The sequence below is a fragment of the Schistocerca americana genome, chromosome 5, assembly GCF_021461395.2.
Source record: "Schistocerca americana isolate TAMUIC-IGC-003095 chromosome 5, iqSchAmer2.1, whole genome shotgun sequence".
Lineage (NCBI taxonomy): Eukaryota > Metazoa > Arthropoda > Insecta > Orthoptera > Acrididae > Schistocerca > Schistocerca americana.
Genome location: NC_060123.1, coordinates 492928167 through 492950673, shown reverse-complemented (window position 1 = coordinate 492950673; position 22507 = coordinate 492928167). Strand labels below are relative to the sequence as shown.

Below are 22507 nucleotides of genomic sequence, written 5' to 3'. Positions count from 1 at the left end.
ATGTTCTCATACATTAATTGTGCATATAGCTAAGTATAAAATTGATAAACTTCAATACTGGTTGGTAAGCTTAAACTACATTGTGCTTTCTGTAAATGAAAACTAAATTTCCCAAAAAGATTTAAAATCAAGCAAAAATTATGATTATGATTGACAGGCTTTTACTGTAGAACAGATGTTAAACATGGTGGTTTATCTGACTATGATGAAAATAGTGTGTGCATGAGCTATGAAGCTATAGATCTAAGTGAACTGTGCATAGAGGCAAAACTGGAAGCTGCATCTATAATGTTGAGAAAACAGGAAATTTAAATGATTAATGGAAAATCACATATAAAGATGTGAAACAAATACTAACAAAGAGATAGAGGGGCTGGCCAGTACTTACCTCAGCTCAGTACAGTTGACAGGAAATTTTAGTAGCTTTGGTATACTACTCCATGAAGCACACTGAAGATTTTATTTTGGAACTGCTGGAGAAATTTATCCTCTTGTTTCTCAAACATAAATTACATAATATAATGTTTGGTGATATAAATATAGACAGGTTTAAGAATAAGAATGTTAACCATTTGCTAAATATATTAAGGTCTCTCAACTTCTGCTGCACTGTGACAAACCCACAATGGTGGCAGCACATCTACATAACATGTAATTTTCATCAAAACAAAACAAAATTTGACATGAGCAGGCTACATTCTCATCATAAGGGACTATGACTCAGACAGACTCTTAATAGTAAAATAAGTCTGTATTGAACACAGAAGAATCATAAGACCTATTAATACGGTGTTGTACCTCAATAATCTAGAAGGAACTTCAGCTCATTTATTTGACAGAAGTCCCTAAATATGTTGTAATGATCTATTTATGAACAACAGACTGATAGGCCAAAATATTGTACATACTACTGACTAAACCATCAAATTGGAACTGTTAATATAATATTTCAGGCAATCATGATTCAGCAGTAAATGATCTTATAAGTAGTATTTAAAAGTTAACTGAAAACGTAGGCTGAAAAGTTATTTTTTATTTTACCTGTTTTCTCAGGACATATTTCAAACATGTTTCCTCTCAGTGGGTGTCTGGCGTACCATTGGGGGTTTACAATGACAAAAATCTGTTGGAACAAAATGGCTCTGAGCACTATGGGACTTAACATCCATGGTCATCAGTCCCCTAGAACTTAGAACTACTTAAACCTAACCAACCTAAGGACATCACACAACACCCAGTCATCACGAGGCAGAGAAAATCCCCGTCCCCGCCGGGAATCGAACCCGGAAACCCGGGCGTGGGAAGCGAGAATGCTACCGCACGACCACGAGCTGCGGACTCTGTTGGAACAGCATGGGTTTAAATATCACCAGTCCATCAGCTCTTTTGGTTATCAGCTTATGAGGGGTAAAATGATTGTGGGAAACAGGAAAATTATTATTAGCTAATTTCATTATAAGTTATAAAAAGTGATGAAATCTGTTAGCTCTCTCAGTTATCTTTAGAAGAAAAAATATGTTCATCTCTAGAATAACATAACTTCACACATGTTACTGACAACACATATTGTGAACAACACATTTGAATAATAGGCCCACAATGTAAACTTTCATATGGGATATGTTACATAATAAACTGGTCAAAAATAATTTAAATGTAAAGAAAAAAATAAAATTAACTTCACCTCTTAACTGACATTCATTCTTTGACATTTAATTTTCATCACATTTCACATATACTATAACATCATCTTAAGCAAACATTGCACCTAGTATTTGTATTTGAGTTTGTCAACTGGCTGTGGAGTTATTGGTCTCCTCCCCTTCCCCCCCTCCCCCTCCTCTAGCATTACTTTTCCTCAACAGTAGTTATCGATAGCAGTATTATTTTTCATATTCTGGACAGGTCAGTATTATGTCAGTTACTTTTCTGAAAACTTTCATATAATTTTATACACAGTACGTTATATTTCAAGCTAAAATATATGAAAAGAAATTACTTTTAAAAATATTTTAGTTTTGACATTATAATCAATAAGTACTGACTCTGAATGTGCAGTTAAAATTATTATTATTATTGTTATTATTATTGGAAACATTAGAAATTCCAAATTATTTGCACACTTAAAATTTCTTTTATTATTTATGCAATCCCATACTGTTTACAATGTTTATTTCTGGATTTATTTATGAAATAATAATGGAAGTTAATAATGTAATGAAAACTAGTAGGAATTTATTTGTTAAGAAAAATTGTAAACACTTCAGAATATTGTTATTTCCACAGTATGAGAGTTGTAAGCTTGCCTCTGATTTGATCATATGTATTTTTGTATAATAAGTGTGAACAATCTAATTTTGGCTTTGTTAATGTGAAAAATCAAAATACTGTATGATACACTAAAATCAGTGGAAAATACATTTACGTAAAAAATTCTGCAACAACAATCCTCCAATTTACAAGGATTGGAACTTAAATAGTGGCAACTATTTACCCACAACCAATACAAAAGAGTTACATGTTTGCACCTGTTACTCTCCTTCAAAGTTGTCAGCAGCATTGTGTAGAACCCATTTCCAGTTATGTGGAAGGCGTAGTATACTGTAGGGGAGCCTGTTCTGATGATGGTGCAAATGGAGAGGTCTACTGCCTGTTGAATCTCTGGAACAGTTCTAAAGTGAATGCCACAAAGGGGTTCCTTCATCTTCAGAATCAAATCAAAGTCACAAGGACCTAAGTCTGGGGAGTATGGTGGATGGTACAGTACTTCCCAGTCCCATCGACCTAACAGAGCAGCCACAGCTTGTGCTGTATGCACCCACACATTATTGTGCAAAATGATGGGTGGGTTGCGCAGAAAGTGTCGCCACTTCTTTTGCAAAGCTGGTCGCAGTTGATGCTCCAAAAATGAACAGTAATACTGGGCATTGACGGTCTGCCGTGGAGGAACGTAATGCATTAGGATAACACCATCACAGTCATACAAAAGAATCACCCTAACTTACACCAAACTGGGGTCTGATGCACTTTCGACTTTCACAGCGACCCATAATGACGTCATTCGTTGGATTGGTGTTTCAGTTTTGGCTCATGCGATGTGCCCCATGTCTAATCCAGTGTTATGATACAGCGTAAGAAAGCCTCTCCTTTGCACTCATGGTGCTCCAAGTACGTGTGAGCAGCATCGTAACGCAACCATTTCTGCATTTCCGTCAAGTCATGCGGAACCCATCATGATGCCATTTTTTGTGTGCCCAGGCATTCCATCAGGATGTGAAGCACAGTAATATGCACTAATCTAGTTTTGTGGGTGAGATCACGAATCGCATGGCATCGATCACTGTCCACTAATGAGACACTAGGACGACCTGCCCGATGCATGTCTGCCACACTTTGCCAACATTCATTGAAGGCTTTTACCCAACATGCCACTGTTGTGTATGGCAACGCCGATTCCCCACATGCCTCTTGAAGACCTTGATGACACTGTCACACAGTACTACCTCTGACACATTCAATCCTGATCCAACTCCGTTGTTCCCGAAAACATAGTGACACCATTACATTAGACTGCTTGCTCACATGTGACTGTGTTTCCCTTGGTTGTGCACACACCGTGGCATGGGACGGGTAAGTCCATTTGCTCGGAGGTAAGGCAGGTATGTCAACAACGTGTGCTATCAGCGACAATGCTAGATTCCATTGCATAGTGTCTCCACAGCAGTGATGATACTGTTTAAGCTCCAACTTACTTATGTGCGAGGAAGTATGTTGTCCAACTCTTCCCATAAAATTCTCTTGAAAAATTTCAATAGTAAACCTCTCAGTGATGTACAAAGCCTCTCCTGCAATGTACAAAGCCTCTCCTGTAATGTCAGCCAATGGAATTAATATATGACAGATAGGGGCTTTTTGTTGAACAGATTTGTATGGTCAAACGGGTGTAACTTCCAACAAATATGACTCATATATCCATTATATATGAACAAGTACAGTCAGAGTGTGACAATTACGTTCGATGGGTATTTGATAGGACAGAAGACTACGAAGTCCATGGAGTGCTCGAGGAGGTCAAACAAAACGCAGTCTGTGGAGATACAATTTAGGAGCACTATGACACCAACAACTAAAGAACAAACTTTTCTATTAAATACAAAAACAAGAACTGACTAATCACTGTCCTGATGACAAAATGTAATGAAAATGCAGTAGCCTCCAAGTGGGCAGGTGATAATGCAGGCACACTGATACTGCAAACAGCAGAGTCCCTGGCTTTGGCTCACAACAGTATCACAATTGTTGGGGAAGATGTTGATCCACTAGTTGTAATGATGGATCCCCAAACTGCTCCCCCTCCCAATAAGCTGAAGGATAAGCAGTATGTGATGTCAGCCTACAAGGCATCAGTGAACACGAGTTTCTTACCTCCCACAGAAGCTACAGCTCAACAACACTCCTGCAGAGCTTTCCATCAGGGGCAGCAGTGGATCATAAACTACTTGGTCCAGAACAGTAGGGGTGGAAGTTGAAAAAAATTGGGTTGGGTCCCAAAAGGCTTCGTTAGCTTGTATATTGTAAATGCATACTGCCAAAGCAGATATGGGTGTAGGTGAGCAGGACTGTTATGCACAAAACTGTGCCAACAGTGTGAACAAATGTGTTCCAACATCGACAACAATATTGATACTGAAGACGAAGACGGCCTGGACGAGCCCCTTGCAGTACCACAGTACCACTGTCTGAAGCAGATGAAGTGACAGAAGGTATTAATTCACACAATATTGGCACCATTCTGCATCTTTACTAACAATTTTTTATCATAACATTAATAATTAAATTACATTTTTTTCAGTCAAAAAACGGCAAAACTCACTATTCACACTGGACCTACCACAGCCCCCGACTCTTTTCCGGGACCTTCCACTGCCAAAACCTTTAGCTGGACCTTCCAGAGCCTAAGAAACATTGCCTGGACCACCAACAGCCAAAAGGAGATGAGTAAAATAACTGCACACATCACATCGGTTCAAGTCTTAATACATCGATGGTTCACTATACAACTTATAAGTCTTTTGTATCCTTTTTGTTGCTAAATAACTTCTTTCTTTTCCAGAAGGAAAACCTACTCAAAGTGATGAGCCAATCCTGGGTTCGACATTCATTCATTTTATGACACATGCACATTACTATACACACATTTCTATTCATCTTTCTATTCACTGTATTGTACCTAACAATTTGTAAATACAGTTTATTAATGTTTTCATCAAACAGGGTTCCCATCAATTAATTCAAAACAAACTCTTTTAAGCGGAATACAACGAAAATTTAGACCCGATGTGAGATAGAAAGGTGGAAGGGATCAATCCGTTGGCTGTAGGGTGTAGAATGCCTTTTTTCGTAATTTTCGCTTTGCCTCCCCCCCCCCCCCCTCCCCCCGGTCCCCCCTCCACTCACTCCAGTTATAAAAAGTGATATTACAGGTGTCTCTTGTAGGAAATTTAATGTACTTCCATGTGGTGAAGACGTTTCTGTTGATATCATGTATATTTTCGAGTTGTTGTGGGTGGGAGTGGAAGTTTTGGACGTTTTCGCAGAAGAGCCAAATATCGCTTCTATTTAGCATGCTCTAGCTGCGATACTGCTAGCAAGAGGCTGAAACCTGACTAGTGCGCATTTTGTAAGAAATTTTTTCTACATCAATTTTGTATACACTAGTCATCTTCGAAAAATGCATAGTTTTCGAAGTATAGGAGAAAAATCAAAAAAAGGGCTACAATTTTTAGGTTTTTTTGCGTTTTTCCCTGTGAAGCCGAACTCCCATAAGACTGCAAACATGAAATTGAGACTCAGTGCCCCCCGCCCCCCCCCCCCCCAAAAAAAAAAAAAAAATTTAGATAACCTTTGAGAAAAAAAAAACTTCCGCAATTTTGTTATGGGAAAACCAATATCTGACTTAGTTATTATGGACAGTATTGTCCTGGGATGCAAGATAAATTCTTCAAATTGGTTATATTCCAAAACGATGACTGACGAATACTATGCAAATATTCTGTACCAATTAGATGAGAAATGCTTGAGAAGAGACCTCTACTATGGAAGAAAATAAATCATTTTGGGATTACGGAAGTGACCGATTCCACCCGTCTGCATTGACCCATGACGTCATCAGTATGGCGGACATGACTATTCTAAGCGGCTCCAATTTGGTGCCTATAATCTCACTACATACACATGGCAACAAACAAGAAAATACGTATAAATAAGACAATAACACCTCCCTCCAAAAATACAATGAAAGTAACGGGCCGACCGCGGGAAATTGGGGGTTTCAGGGAGGGAACAAGCTAAATTTAACAGTAGAGAAAAACACATCACGGTCCCAAAACACACAAAATGGCGAACAAAAAAAATTACAAAAAAAAAAAAAAAAAAAAAGATCTACGGGAATCTGACACTTCCCTTGACCTATATAGGTCAACCGCGACTGACGGTACCAGAACACCAACGTCTGCAGCAAAAACTACGAAAATTGGAATCAGACATTCCCCTTGACTACAGCTGACTATACCAAAACACCAACACCTACATATAAAACTATGAAAATTGGAATCTGTCATTTCTCTTGACCTACATAGGTCAACCATAACTATTGATACGAAAAAACCAACACCTACAACTATGAAAAACAAAATCACAACACCTCAAAAAATCAAAAGTCAGACATCCCTACGTAACTTAAAACACATTCAATACAAAATAATTACACAAAGCATTACAACTCGACAAAAATAGACACAAAAAAAACTATTATCAGATTACCTTTCATTAGGAAACTGGGTGCACTCAGTGGCTGTTATGCGACTTATAGAGTGGAGCTATCAGTCATCCTTTTTTAGATTTTATTACGCAGATCCAAATTTCGGCAAGTAGCTAGCCATTCTCAATGCAATGGAGCCCGAACAACAGGGACTTACGTGCATTGAGAATAGAAAATAGAGCACTGAGAATGGCTATCTTCTAGCCGAAACCTAGATTTGCGTAATAAAAAATAAAAAAACATAATTACTTACCGCCAAAAAATTCTGGTCATGTGTTGTTTTTTATCTTTGCCGTAAGACTATAGAGTCTCCTAGTTTTTGTTACTTCTCTGTTATTTTTTTAGTTTTATTCTCATTGTGAGTTTTTGCGAATAAATAGTTTTTCGTTAACACATTATATCGGACGGCTATGCAATTATTTGTTGTAGGCAAGTCGCCTACAGCCCTTTCTTTAGAAAGACAATATCTATGATCATACTTATCTTTTCAATTTATATGTGGAACAGTTACGAAATCTAGAAAGGTGGAGCGCAAGCTCGGGTGAAGGAAGACTGGGAAGGAAATCGGCTGTGCCCTTTCAAAGGATCCATCCCGGCATTTGCCTGAAACGATTTAGCGAAATCACGGAAAAACTAAATCAGGATATCTGGAGACGGGTTTGAACCGTTGTCGTCCTGCTAACCACTGCGCCTAACCCCACTCGTTGGGACGCAAGATAAAGAAGCGTGGAGAGCTGCATGTAACCTTTCTCCTACTAAATATAACAGCAACAACAGCAGCAGCGGCAGCAGCAAAAGAGCGATTGGGTAATTATTATGTGTTCTGACCTCTGTCGTACAGTTTGCTCCTACCGAGCAAGGTGGTGCAGCGGTTAAGACACTAGACCTCAGATTCAGGAGCAGGAGGATTCAAACTCCCATCCGATCATTTACATGTCGGTTTTCTGTGATTTTCCTAAATCTGTTAAGGCGAATGATGTGCTGATTTTGCTCGGCCTGTGACGACTTTGTTGCTATGGGACATTGAGCTTTAATCGACTGTCCACTCTATTCTATGTATTGTATTACATTATTGTTCGGGATTAAAAATAAGTGGCAAAAGAATAGATGTGAAAAACCACAGATCAAAATCTCACAAATCTGTTCGTCGCATGTTCCAGTAATCTTTTCCAAGCACCATTAGAACGACATTCCTTTGAAAGAGATTTGGGATACATCACTCATGCGAAACAGTTGTTGATCTCTTCATGATTGCTACAGTTACAGCCCAAAATAGAATAGAGTGGACAGTCGATTAAAGCTCAATGTCCCATAGCAACAAAGTCGTCACAGACCGAGCAAAATCAGCACACCATTCGCCTTAACAGATTTAGGAAAATCACAGAAAACCGACATGTAAATGATCGGATGGGGGTTTGAATCCTCCTGCTCCTGAATCTGAGGTCTAGTGTCTTAACGGCTGCACCACCTTGTTCGGTAGGAGCAAACTGTACGACAGAGGTCAGAACACATAATAATTACCCAATCGCTCTTTTGCTGCTGCCGCTGCTGCTGTTGTTGCTGTTATATTTAGTAGGAGAAAGGTTTCATGCAGCTCTCCACGCTTCTTTATCTCGCATCTCAACGAGCGGGGTTAGGTGCAGTGGTTAGCAGGACGACAACGGTTCAAACCCGTCTCCAGCTATCCTGATATAGTTTTTCCGTGATTTCCCTAAATCGTTTCAGGCAAATGCCGGGATGGATCCTTTGAAAGGGCACAGCCGATTTCCTTCCCAGTCTTCCTTCACCCGAGCTTGCGCTCCACCTTTCTAGATTTCGTAACTGTTCCACATATAAATTGAAAAGATAAGTATGATCATAGATATTGTCTTTCTAAAGAAAGGGCTGTAGGCGACTTGCCTACAACAAATAATTGCATAGCCGTCCGGTATAATGTGTTAACGAAAAACTATTTATTCGCAAAAACTCACAATGAGAATAAAACTAAAAAAACAACAGAGAAGTAACAAAAACTAGGAGACTCTATAGTCTTACGGCAAAGATAAAAAAACAACACATGACCAGAAAAAAACTCTCGCGCGCTTTTGATATCACTTTGCACCAGACATGAAAGTTACCACTGCCACACAGCCCCCACCCCCCTCAGTGCGGAGCCCCAGGGTTATCTTGATATTTGAATTTTATTCGACGTCCAGCTCTGGTGTGCGTCGGGTGCCTCGGGGGCGGTGACGTTGTTTGTGGTCGTAATTCACGTGTCTCGGACGATGTACTGAGCGGTGTTTCGGTATGCTCTGCGTCCATTATGTGTTGATGCACGGGCGTGGTGTCAGAGGGCGGTGAGGGTAAAACCCATGCTGGCTTGACACGTTCAATCGATACCTTTGTCGGAACAAAATTGAAAATTATGTCCCCGGTATGCTTATTTCTACTCAGCACCTGAAATGGGTCCGTATATGGTGGTTGTAAAGGCGATTTGACTGAGTCTGTTCGCAACATTACGTGAGAGCAATCGTATAAGTCTTTGTGTACAAACACCTTATGCTCGTCCTCTTCGTGTTTCAACGCTCAGCCCGGTCTCTCTTGCGCTTAAAGATAACTTGTGGTCGCTGTAGCGTGCGTAGCTGTGTTCGCAGATCCTCTATTGCAGTTTTTAAATCTCTAATTTCGTTTGAACTTTTTGTTGTTTGTCGCTTTGCAACAGCAGCGCAGTTTACTGTTATATCGTCAGTTTGGTCTTGCTGGTAATGGTAGTTATCGTACGTGGCATCTGTTGACGTCATTGCGACTGTTGCAGTAGGGTCGTGCGTCTCGTAGATACTGTCTGCAGCGAGCAGCAGTTTGTCAACTGATCTTTCGTCGTATATAGCTAGTGTAGTTCTTACTTGCGTTGGTAGCTGTTGTTACCACACGTGAAGTAACAATCTATCAGAGACTGTCGAACTATCTACCAGGCTGCGTAAATGACGCAAGTTTCTGACGGGGTCCTATCTCCCCGTTTCTCTTGGTACAGTACTTGTTTGACTCTGATGTCGACCGACTTCACACACCGAGAAATTAATTCTTCTTTCAGTCTACAATATGCTCCTTCTGTAGGCGGGTTCACTATAATGTCAGATATCAAAGCCGAGGTCTGATGGTCCAAATTCACCAAGGTGAACTTCTCGTGATCACTGACTATTCTTTGTTGTAAAAATATATTTTCCATTACCGCGAACCATGTGTGTGACTGAGAAGGCATGAATGGGGGCGCTCGTAATTGCAACCGTTGAGTTGGTGAAGCGTTGAAACCAGCGGGTAGTTCTATTGCTGTTACTTGCTGTGGTTGTGCTGCAGTAGTCCCAGTTTCCGATGAAGTTGCCTTGCTGGTGTGCCATGGTTGTTGAACCAACGTCATTCCTTTGGTCCGGTATATGCCTGAAGTTCATATCTTTCGAAATATGCAACTGTACAGTTTCTATCTCATTCTGAAGCCTATGAATTTCTTCCGTTATCGGACCGTATCATTTGCAGTCGTCGTTCATTGCTTTTGCAGTTAAGGTTCGACGTAGCTAACGAAAAGTTTGAAGTTCCTTAATCGGAGGTCACCAATTATGTAGGCGACTTGCCTACAACAAATAATTGCATAGCCGTCCGGTATAATGTGTTAACGAAAAAATATTTATTCGCAAAAACGGGTCTAGTTTAGCAGGGGATACAACCACCACCACCTAGAGACAAGGCCGCGGCGCGAAATTCATAGCAGGTCGGGACGTCACTCCAAGCGGGCCACCATGTTGTGTTTTGAAGCGTTTGTTTATATACACGTTTGTTGGATCGAGTGCTATATTCGTGCTTTAAACTAGCGATTACAGAGTTTACGTGCAGTGAAGCTACTGTGAACATGGTTTACAAATGCTGTGTGCGCCAAGGTGTCGTGGGAATTACGGAACTGGACCTAAAGTAATCTTGTTTTCCTTTCCGAAATATGCGAATCTGCGTTGGAAATGGCTTTCAGCGATTCATCGGAACAATTTCCAACCCACTGAGCACACGAAGGTATGTAAAAACTATATACCTAGTACAATTATTATTATTTTTCTGGTGGAATATCTTGCATTTAGGATACATTTGACTGAAATTGTGAGCAAAAGTTCGCAGTAAATAGGCCTAGTATTCGTTTTCAAGTGGTTTTATTTTGATTTTGAAAACGAAGTACAAATTTGTGGCTCGTGTTACTTTTTATTCGTGTTTAAATTTCCCTGCAGTTCGTATTTTGTTACGCATTACCGATACGTTTTATTCTCTATTTGTGAGTGGGTGTTGTTTTTCACTCTCGCATTAGTTAGCATGAGTGCTAACGAATGTTGAAACTGCTGTTTTCATTTTTAAAAAGCGATCTCTCTGTATGATGCATACCTGTGTTGTTTTTCTGTGTTAGTTTTTCCTGTTAGACATTCGCCAACCCACGATCAAATAATTATCTTTCAACCTAACCTAACTTCAGGTTACGGTGCAGAATAGGGGTCTTCACAAACAGATTTCAATGGCGTTCTGTATCACTTGAGCCGCCTCATATAACGACATTCTCGTTAATAACGCATCTAGTTACTTAACCTGTCCGGTGTTTTAAATGTTTCAGATGGTTAATTGAAATGACAAGTGCCATTTAGTTCATACAGCACAGCTTGGCACGGAATGTTTAGTTGCTATCTTCTTAAAATACTTCCAGTTGGATGGTCATGACTGTCTTACTGAGGTGTGTCATTTATGTTGGCATCTGTTCAACTTTATTTTGTGTTTGGCATGCGTTTGCTTTGGAGTTGTTGTTCTATCCAAACATGAATTATTTGCTAGGCCTATATCGGGACCTTCATTCAGTGTTACCTGCAATGACACAGTTTTAATATGTGCTGGCATAAAAACACCCACAGTGAAATAGTATTCTGCAGCTGTTGATATCTCTTATACCATGACAATGAAGAAACTGTAAAGTCAAAATTATAAAATAATTGCTATGTTAACATGCAGAATCCAACAGATTTCTGAAATTTGGTGCCACTTAATCCATAACAGGAACTTAACTCTTATAGTTCCATAAATATCATAGTACTGCTGTAACACAAGCAGTTCACAGGTATATTCATCATATACTGATGCCTGGTGAGGTATGCTCCTAGTGCTTATAGTACTAATTAATAAAAGAATATTAAAATGGAATATGTATGTTGTTGTAGAACATGGTATATTACTGTTAGGCCTAAATAATTTGTGTACTTCCACTAAGGTGTGACCTGTCAAGCTGATATTGGTGGAAAATGAATGAGTATCCAGTGTTTTTTACTTTCGCATGCAGACACACATCTCTAGATCATGCTGTATATTGTACTGACTCACACTACTTTGTTTTAGGTTTGTGAACTTCACTTCACCAAATCTGACATCTGCCGTCATACGGAATGTTATGATGAAGTGAAAGGCATAAAGTTTACTGTCAAGCTTTCAAGACCAAGGCTTAGAGAGGGTGCTGTCCCATCAGTGTTACCAGGCTGCCCAAGCTAATTGTCTACTCCATCCACCAGCTATCGAGAAAGTGCAGAGGAAAGGAGAGCTAGATTGGACAATGAACATCTTCTACAAGCAATTAAAGACAGTATAGTAACCAAAACAGAGTATGATTCGAGGAAGTTATTTTCTACTTTCGAAGCATTTCTGCAGTGCCTAGAAAGAGAAACCATTCCCAGTGAATGGACCATTGTTAGGAGAAGTGACTGTGTCCTATTTCTATTGCTTACTGTATTGACTGCTCCATCTGTGTCTGTAGGCTATCTGTTGTAGTGACAAATGATTTGCAGTTGTCTGCCTATCGAAGTAACACTGAGATAAGAAAGATAGGCAGTAGAAAAATATCACACAAACTTTCAAATATGAATGATTTGTTTACAGTATTAGACAAAGTGAAAGAGTTAGTCAGTGCAAAAGAAAATTCATTAAAAAGCCAGTGCCTTCTTATACAGGACATTTTAAATGACATGTGCAGTTCTGTAGATGAAGAAAAACAGAAACACATTCAATTCTTAAGTGAGCAAGTTAAGTTGCTATGTAGCTGTGAGGAAAACTATAGGTTTAATCCTCACTTTTCTGTATTTTGTTGTATTCTGCATTCTATCTCCCCTCATGCCTATAAATTTTTGAGGTCATCTGGCAATCTTATTCTTCCTCATCCAAGAACTTTACAGAAAATATGTTCCTCATATACTAATGGTTCTCATAATGAACAAAATGAAGGTGCTATGCTCCTGTATATTAAGGAAAGATTTAAATCTTTGCAGGAAAGTGATTGTACCATTTCTTTAATGATGGATGAAATTCATATTAAACCTTATTTTGATTACAAGGGAGGAAACATTGTGGGGGCAGCATTTGATAGTGACGAGGCTGCTACTACAGCATATGTCTTTATGATACAATCATTGCTGTCTTCTTTTAAGGAAGTAGTGCATGTCCTTCCAGTGAGAAACCTTGTAGCTGAACAGTTATTTTTGTATGTGAAGAAAATATTATGTGGCCGTTATGACATTGGTTTCAAAGTTATTTGTGTAGTTAGTGACAACAATGCTATAAATAGGAAATCTATGGCACTTTTTAGCTCACCTCCAAAACTCAGTATAGTTTACCCACATCCAGCTAATCCAACTAAGCCACTATTTTTTATAATTGATTCTGTCCACATCCTTAAGTGTATACGTAATAATTGGGTTAATCAAAAGGACTCTCAAGTTTTGCTCAAATATCCACAATTTGATGGAAGCAGTGATGATTGTCAGGTGTTAATGGCATCTTTTGAAGCGTTGAGGCAGCTTCATAAGATTGAATGTAATGGTCTACTTAAGCACTCTTATAGTCTTTCTTTGAAGTCTCTTTATCCATCTTCACTTGAGAAACAGAATGTGAGCCTTGTTTGGCAGATATTCAATGAATATACAGCTGAAGCCGTTTCAACTGTAAGAGAACAGAAAAACTTGTTACATTACCAGACCACTGCACAATTTATTAAAATTATGCTTACATGGTGGAAAATTGTAAATGTTAAGACAGTTCACAAAGGTGTTCGACTAAATTATCTCTTCCAGTGCCCTCTGTCTTTAAGTAATAATAATGAAAAATTAGTTTTTTTTTGGAAAAGTTTCTTGTGTGGCTCAATAAGTGGAAGGACTTAGGCCTGAAAAATAATATCCTTTCAAAAGATACACATACAGGTCTGCCACACACAACCTATGGTTTGATTGAGATGGCAAGGTACTGTACTAAAGAGCTCGGTTTCACTTATTTTTTGCCTGGAAAAATTCAAACTGATTCTCTGGAAGCAAGGTTTAGCAGTTACCGATCAATGGCTGGCTCTCAGTATCTCGTATCTGTGAGACAGATTTTTGAAGTGGAAGCGAAGATGAGGATGCAGAACATGTTACCACTCATGTTGAATTGAAGTACTTTTGGTAAACTGCCTGTTGCAGAAGGGTTCATCTTTAATTGTAATGATGACACAAAAGAGACTATACAAACAGACTCTGAGTTTATGGTTGACATTATATATTTGGAGGAAGATTTCAGGCAGGCAGAAACATACCTTCCAATATTAACATATTTAGCAGGGTATTGTGTTCGCAGTGTACTGAAGAAGCAGCAGTGTGAGGTGTGCAGCAAATACCTTCTGTGAGACAAAGAAATGTGTCTGCATGGTGAACATCATCTTGGTTTAATCAAAAATTTGGACAGGAGTGGTCTGTTTTTCCCTCAGCCTGATGTTGTGAATGTTATTTACAATTACATTACTGTACAGGAATTAATATCTGCCCCTAATGAAAAAAAAAATTTGTCATCCAACAGTCAAAGGGTGCTTGTTCAAAATGTAACCATAAATGCTGTTCAGAAGAAAAGTTTCTTCTTAACAGACTTTATTTGCAGTAATGGTCATTTGGCAGATAAAATACTGAAGTTGTTAGTCAAAGCATCCACCAACGCATTGTTAAATAATTACATTAAGAAAAAGAATGACACCTTTACTGCTTCTTTTAAGAAACGGAAGCTTAGCACATTTTAATTTGTGTACAGTTTACATGTTAGGACATTTATCAGGTGTCACAGGAAATTTTTGTTATGTCTCACACATTCAGTTACACTGTATTTGGTCCACTGAAAGCAGAGGCAGGTTCCATAATCCATATTGGTGTAGTACCTTCAACTAAATGCACACTAATAGTCATTTGGTCGATATAGCCTGTAAGTTTTGGATAATTTGCTTCCAACAGTTTCAAATGTCAGAAGGTCACAACTGTTTCCATGCAGACTATTCAGCTGAAGTAAATACTTTGTCCAGTACTAATGGTTAGTTTCAATCTCATCATTGCAAAATTTTACCAGTTTGTGTACACATCCATCTGTGCACCTGATTCTGGCCTAAGGTTGAAACTGGGCCAGTTTTTCCTAGTAAAGTTTTTATGTCTTTCAACTATTCTGTGCAGAAATATTTACATCTTCCTTTCAATTTGTTGAGCCTGTGCTGCCCAACAAGAGGAAATCTGTTAAAGTAATTTTGTATTAAACCTCATGTAATTCATTATAACTATGTATGTAATTAGAGGCTATTATTTTGGCATGGAGGCATATAAAACTTAAAGTAGAATATTACAATACTACAAAAGGGAAAGCCAAAAATGGATTTCTCCCATTTTCCTGAATCAGAATGACACCAGGATGTTTCCTAATGTAGTTAATTCTCATAACAACTGTTCATCTAAATTTTGATACAAGCTGTCAGTATTGTTGCATATGGGTAACAATTAGTTATTGCTTTGCATATATTATTTTACTGAGACATAGTTACATTCTAGTAGTTGCTTATTCCACTCACAGTTTGGAATAGTTTAATATCAGACACAGTAGTTGGTCTCCATTCCCAAATTTGCATCTCATCCAGACTGTGACCCTTAATTTGTTACTAATCTTATTGTTTTTTGTTTTTTTTTAACCCCTTGTTAGCGTGACGCTGTGTGTCAGGCTTGGACCGCACATGTGTTTAATATGCTAGAAAATTTCATAACAGCACACACTTTGGTACTGAGTGAAAAGTGTGTTCTTGAACTGTTTTTGCCAGTAGCTGTAGAATCTTGTGTTACAGAAAATCACTTCACAGCATCAAAATACAGCTTTGGTGTTCCATACAGTCAGTTTAATTGAAACAGTTTATTCTAAAAGGAATAATGTGAAAGGTGGTGTTTATATAGTAATTAAGGAAAACTTCTTCCCACCTATATAGATGGAGAGTATCCTTACAAACATTAAGGAGTGTCATGTTGCTGCATTTTATTTGAATGTATAGGACATTATATCCTACACCATTCAGTTTAATTTGGAATCAGTGTAAAATTGTTACAGTTTTGATTTATGTTGTACATCTTTAGCTAATCCCAGAGTTAGTTCCTCTGATTTATTTTGTTTACACTTAAGTTCATTACAAGGAAATTGGCCTACTTCTAGCTTATAGCAGGGTTTTCAACAAATGTTGCATAGCTGTGCAGTAACAATATAAAAGAGTTCTTTCAGTTGTGGATCAGGTATTCAACTGTAATGTGAGGTTGGTCTGATATGTTGTCGTACTCAGTATTACCATTACTTATTAGTTTACAACGACTAGCTACATTTTCACTTCGTTGAATGTCCTTCAGTAGTGCCTCATCCAAGTACACCTTTATATCATGGTGCATACATTCCAACAAATGTTTGTTGCTCTATTACTCTGTCTGAGTTAATACTTTCGTCAGCAACATAAGTCATTGTTAGTCACAAGTATTAAATTTTATAGACAGTAAGACTGGTAATGTAACCTGTTATACGCATCTGACATGTTTTGCAACTGTCATTTTTCACAAAATACAATATATCAAATGTGTGCAACTAATCAATTGTTCTGAAAGTAGAAAAGGCTTGCTGCCTTTTAAGATGGAAATCGCGATCTATTTCTGTAATGGAACTATGTTGTGCCCTGGGTTTTGTAACAGCATTTTCAGGAAGTAGATGTACATATGACTGACTTAAATAAATTATAGTTCATTACTTCTAGTGTTTTATAATCCTACATTATCATAAACTATTAATAATTACATTATTTTAAGCATGCTGAGTACTACCGTTCTCATGTTACAGTAATCTGTCTACATATTACAAAGAATTTAACTTGCTGTAGTCACCAGCAGTGATTTCTGATCTATCCCTGAAGTTACTAAAGTGCTAATGTGAATTGTAGTGTCCCTTGTTCTGAAGTTTAATACAATTCTTAGTATTGTATACAGCATTCCCCTTTTTTTTCTCCCCTTAATGAGTCACTGTCTCCTGCAGTCACGTAGGTAGACACTTAATGAAATTCTATTACGAAATACAGCTTCAAACAATGGAACAAATTAATCTAGAAGTAGGTTAAATTTATTATTGACATTTTTAGTGTGACACATTGTCTCATTCCAACTGGTGCTGAAGGTTTGTAGGTTTTCGCTGTAGACTTATATAAAGGTCCTGTTGATAAAACTACTGTTGTTTGCAGGGCTTACAGCATACATTTTGAACAGCTGACCATTATGGTCAGGAATACATCTAAAATTTCACTTAAACATATGTTGCTAATTCTTTTATCTGCAGAGTATTGTCAATCAGGCTTGTAAAGTTCTTTGCAACTCTTTTGAGAAAGTCAACACCTGCACACGGCTTATCAAATGCTCAAAATCTGCCATATTTTTACAGGAAAGAAAATTTACATTACAATAACAACGCATAATTGTTTTTGTTTCTGAGAAAAGGTGAGTTAAAAGTGATTGTTTGCTTGGGGAATGTACTCAGCTTTCCTGAGGGCGCTCTATAAACAGTTACAGAATATTTATTTAGGATACTGAAGGCAGAGGAGGAATTTAATATTATACACTGTATTAGTGCAGAATTTTTCGAGTGAGTGCAAATAATAGTCGTGTGGTCCAGAAAATCACAGTGCATTTTTCACAAATGTACCTTGTTTTATCATGTATATCGCAATATTATTTACATCCCGCACTCGTACGTTTTCACTGGCTATTGATAAAGTCTTAAGCAATTACATTACCGGTAAAAAAGAATTATAAACTATAGCTTCTGCTATATCGCGATTGATAAAGTTATGTATTTTAACCATACGGCAAAGTACTCTCCTCTTTGCGTGGTATCATTTGCCAAGATCTCGTTTCGTTATCTCCAGCGGTTTACGAGATATGAGAGGCGTTATGAATGTTTCATTCCCGCGCGTTGCGATCGGAAGTGAAGTTGCTGCAGATGCTCAATTTTTTCGAGATTGGAAGCAGATATTGATCCAAAGTTTTACGAAAATTTCCAAACCTCACCCGTATTTCACACTCAGCAATAGAATATATAATATGCATCAAACACAAATTCATAGCGCCACCTATTTTTGATGGCAACGTTCTCAAATTTGATACTCATCTGTGAAATACCACAATAGTTACGAACATTATCGAAATGATTGGCACTTCATCGTGAAGCTGCCATATAAAGCTAGAAGTATTTCAGAAATTAATTATTTTTTACGGAACAGGTTCTGTAAAACCGTTTGACAAAGATTTGCAGGCCGTGCGTCTCGAATCCTTAAGCGCAGCGCCAAGCCAACCCTGGCCCGCTTTGCGTGCCGTCACAAGAGCGCGCCGCGGCCTTCTCTTTAGGTGGTGGTGGTTGTATCCCCTGCTAAACTAGACCCGCAAAAACTCACAATGATTAGAAAACTAAAAAAAACAACAGAGAAGTAACTAAAACTAGGAGACTCTATAGTCTTACGGCAAAGATAAAAAACAACACATGACCAAAAAAAAAACTCTCGCGCACTTTTGGTATCTTTGTACCAGACATGAAAAATATCACTGCCACAGGGCGGATGGAGCTTAGTTGGGAACGTGGTACCGTCGAACTTCATGCACGGATGATGTGACCATTAATGATTGCAGTATACACAAGCACCTGGACGAAGATTGAAAAAACTTAATTTTTTCGACAGCTAACTGACTACTGTTGTTTTAAATCGCATATATACGCCGTAGAAAATCTTGGAGCGGTTAGGCGTTTGAATTTATCACTGAAGGTTATTTTTGTGCGCACAAGATTTAAACACAATAATAATATTGCGACACGAAAATGGCCAAGCGATACTTCTTGCTTTCATTTCTACAATCATTTTTTGAACAAATAGAGCTAAAAATTAAAATAAGGTAAGGTAAAGCTGTGCTCAACCTCAATGTTTTCTCTTCTGCTATAAGATCCTTGCACCCAATAATTTCCAGGCGCCATATTTGTTTACGTAATATGACAGCGACACGAGGCAAACGAGAAACTCGTTGGCCTCAAACTCGTTGGCCTAGACAGTGACTATACATGTGATGTGTTACTACAGTGAAAGGAACCTGTGACCACCGGAGGTACTCAGTTTTACTTATTTTATGTTTACCATGAGATATACGTTTAATTTTTGTCAAAAGAAACATAAAGTCATGTTCTGAAATAGTGTTTTCTTTCTCCACGAGACAGTGTCACAAATTCCTCCAAGAACTCGTAACACAACACATATACAAATGTCATACTAACAAATGTAAATCCACCTGATGATGAAGATTTGAACCTTTGAAAAGCGCCGTGGAGATAAATAAACAATGGCAGGCAACAGTAAACTTGTTGTTTCATTTAATCTCAAAGACTGGTTTTGACTTAGCTGTGTTTTATTAGGTATGGCCCTACAGCTTAACGTAGAATTAGTCACGGTGAAACATGGATTTTCCTCATATACATATGGTTAACACAAGTGCAATAAGCAATGAGTGAAATCTAAGGACCAACTGAGAAATGAAACCTGAACCTTTAGATTTATAGTTTGACACCCGCACACACAATGAACCCTCAATGTGAAGCATTATAATTCAAAATAATGAGATACTTTCTTACAATCAAATTATTTGTAAATATTTGAATTCAAGATCTAAATCTCAAGATAAATAGCCGAGGTTGAGCAGTTTGTTTTTTGTAGTGAGTTGTCAGCTTCTTTTTTAATCCCTGCACTGGCATGGTATCGTTCATTAGAATGTGAGTACAAATTTCTCAACATCGCAGTAAGAAGACTGTGTTATCGGGTCAAGGGTGCTTTTATTGCACAGCATAGTTCTTTCAGGTGAGTAGACTTTATGCACACATTTTTCTGATGAATATATTTCTACCTTTGAAAAGCAACTTTGTGGTCTATTGCGCCGATAAAAAAAGTGTGTCAACGAAAGCGTCCGATTCCACTCGTCTGCTTTGACCCATGACGTAAGGGTGTTGTGTGACGTCATTACGACGCGGAATTTGAGTTGTTTGTTGTTGTAGGTGTCGTCTTGTGTTAGATAGTGCCTCTCTCTCTCTCTCTCTCTCTCTCTCTCTCTCTCTCTCTCTCTCTCTCTCTATTGTGCAAATCCAGATTTCGGCTAGACATGGTATTCAAGGAACTGTGACAGACACTGCATTGAGAATGGCTAGCTACTTGCCGAAATCTGGATTTGTGTTGTGGTGTCACCGCCAGACACCACACTTGGTAGATGGTAGCCTTTAAATAGGCCGCGGTCCGTTAGTATACGTCGGACCCGAGGCCAACGAGTCTTTCTCGTTGGCCTCGCGTCGGACCCGCGTGTCGTCACTATCAGTGATTGCAGACCGAGCGCCGCCACACACCAGGTCTAGAGAGACTTCCTAGCACTCGCTCCAGTTGTACAGCCGACTTTGCTAGCGATGGTTCACTGACAAATTACGCTCTCATTTGCCGAGACGATAGTTAGCGTAGCCTTCAGCTACGTCATTTGCTGCGACCTAGCAAGGCGCCATTACCAGTTACTATTGATTGTAAAACATGTACCATCAAGAGCGATTTTCACCAGTTATGGATTAAAGTTAAGTATTCCAGCAGCTACGTACTTTGCTAGTCTCCATTACTTGACCTGTTCCAGACCTCACGCCAGCCTGCGTGAGCTTATCGCGTGCCTTTCGGCTTCCTGTCATAGTGGATTGGCTGTCTTGCCAGTCCACAACATGTGTAATAAAATCTAAAAAAAGGACGACTGATTCCTGAACTCTATAAGTCACATAACAGTCGCTGAGTGCACACACTTTCCGAGTATAGGGTAACTTGATAATTTTTTTTTTGTCTAGTTTTGTCGAGTTGTAATGCTTTTTCTATTTATTGTGTATTGAATGTGTTTTAATTTACGTAGGGGTGTTTGACTTTTGATTTTTTGAGGTGCTGTGGTTTTGTTTTTCGTAGGTGTTGGTTTTGTTGCATCAATAGTCATGGTTGACCTATATAGGTCAAGGGAAATGACAAGATTCCAATTTTCATAGTTTTATATGTAGGTATTGGTGTTTCGGTATCGTCAGCTGTGGCCAAGGGGAATGTCTGATTCCAATTTTCGTAGGTTTCGCTGTAGACGTTGGTGTCGTACCGTCAGCTGCGGTAGACCTATATAGGTCAAGGGAAGTGTCCGATTCACGTAGATTTTTGTAATTTTTTTTGTTCATTTTGTGTGTTTTGGGATCATTTTGTGGTTTTTGTTTTTACTCTTATATTTAGCTTTCCCCCCTCCCTAAACTCCCCAATTTCCCGCGGTTGCCCCATTCTTTGATTGTATTTTTGGAGGGGGGCGTTATTGTCTTATTTATACGTATTTTCGTCTTTGTTGCCGTGTGTATGTAGTGAGATCATGGGCGCCATATTGGAGACGCTTAGAATAGCCATTTCCACCATATTTATGACGTCATGCAGGGTGTATACGACCCGGGAAAAACCCGGGAATTTTTTCATCCGGGAGAAAACCGGGAAAAACCCAGGATTTTTCGGAATTCCGGGAATTTTTCGTTGTTTTAGCTTTCAGTTAAATTTTTGTAATTTTGACTGCAGAACTGATTCTCCAGCAAAGAATGTTGTTGTATTCTGCTACTGGAGAGTGATACTGCAGCAATAAAATATAAACGAGAGGGAAAAAATAAAACTTCAGTGGCAAAGGAAATGTGCAATTTACAACAACAAAACACCGTGCACGCACAAGCGTCTGCAAATAGCAAAAATATGTCAAAGGCCGTAGGGCGCAGACTGTAATGCTTCATAACAATAAACTGCTTGCTATTAGCATGACGTCACAACTGTTCACGTTAGGTTCCTTTGACCAATTGCCAGCGGTCTGTTGCGTATCCGCATTTGACTCGCATATAAGCAGGACCTTCTCCCGCTACTTGAAGTTTGGCTGTTAGCTGTATTGGTAGTAGCAGCAAGCAGCCAGATGCAAACGAGAAAAAATTTTCTCCCGCGCCCTAGCTGCCCGATTCACGCTTGCACAGAGTTGTCTAGTGGGGAGGGGGTTAACCTCCATGTGACCCGTGTTTACGTTTAGTGATTTCGCTGCTTCTCTTCGTGTACAGCTCCCACGTCAAATGAAAACAAAACGGATTTCTGTGGCCGGGAGCTATCAAGTGAATTAAAATACATTCACATAATTATGGAGGGCGAAAATATATTATTAATTTCAGTTTTCTGATTTTATTTTATTTCCAAGTTAGTAGCAGTCAAGCATTAATCGCCTTGCAGAACAGTGAAGCTTTTTTTGCAAGTTT

General features: G+C 38.7%; 2 protein-coding genes across 3 annotated transcripts in view; both read left to right on the top strand.

The window, feature by feature from the left end:
- Positions 1-10511: 10511 nt before the first annotated feature.
- LOC124616087 lies at positions 10512-16909 on the top strand. The gene is made up of 2 exons (XM_047144339.1): positions 10512-10855; positions 12209-16909. Exon 2 carries the CDS (start codon positions 12724-12726, stop codon positions 14014-14016), a length of 1293 nt encoding a protein of 430 aa, XP_047000295.1. The 5' UTR covers positions 10512-10855; positions 12209-12723; the 3' UTR covers positions 14017-16909.
- Positions 16910-19174: 2265 nt separating this feature from the next.
- LOC124616088 (pathogenesis-related protein 5-like) overlaps positions 19175-22507 on the top strand; it is a 48980-nt gene continuing 45647 nt past the window's right edge. Inside the window, exon 1 of one of the 2 annotated variants that reach the window (XM_047144341.1) lies at positions 19175-19299. The gene's annotated coding sequence lies outside the window, so the exon portion shown is untranslated. The remainder of the gene's footprint in view (positions 19300-22507) is intronic. The other variant, XM_047144340.1, reaches the window with a different exon arrangement.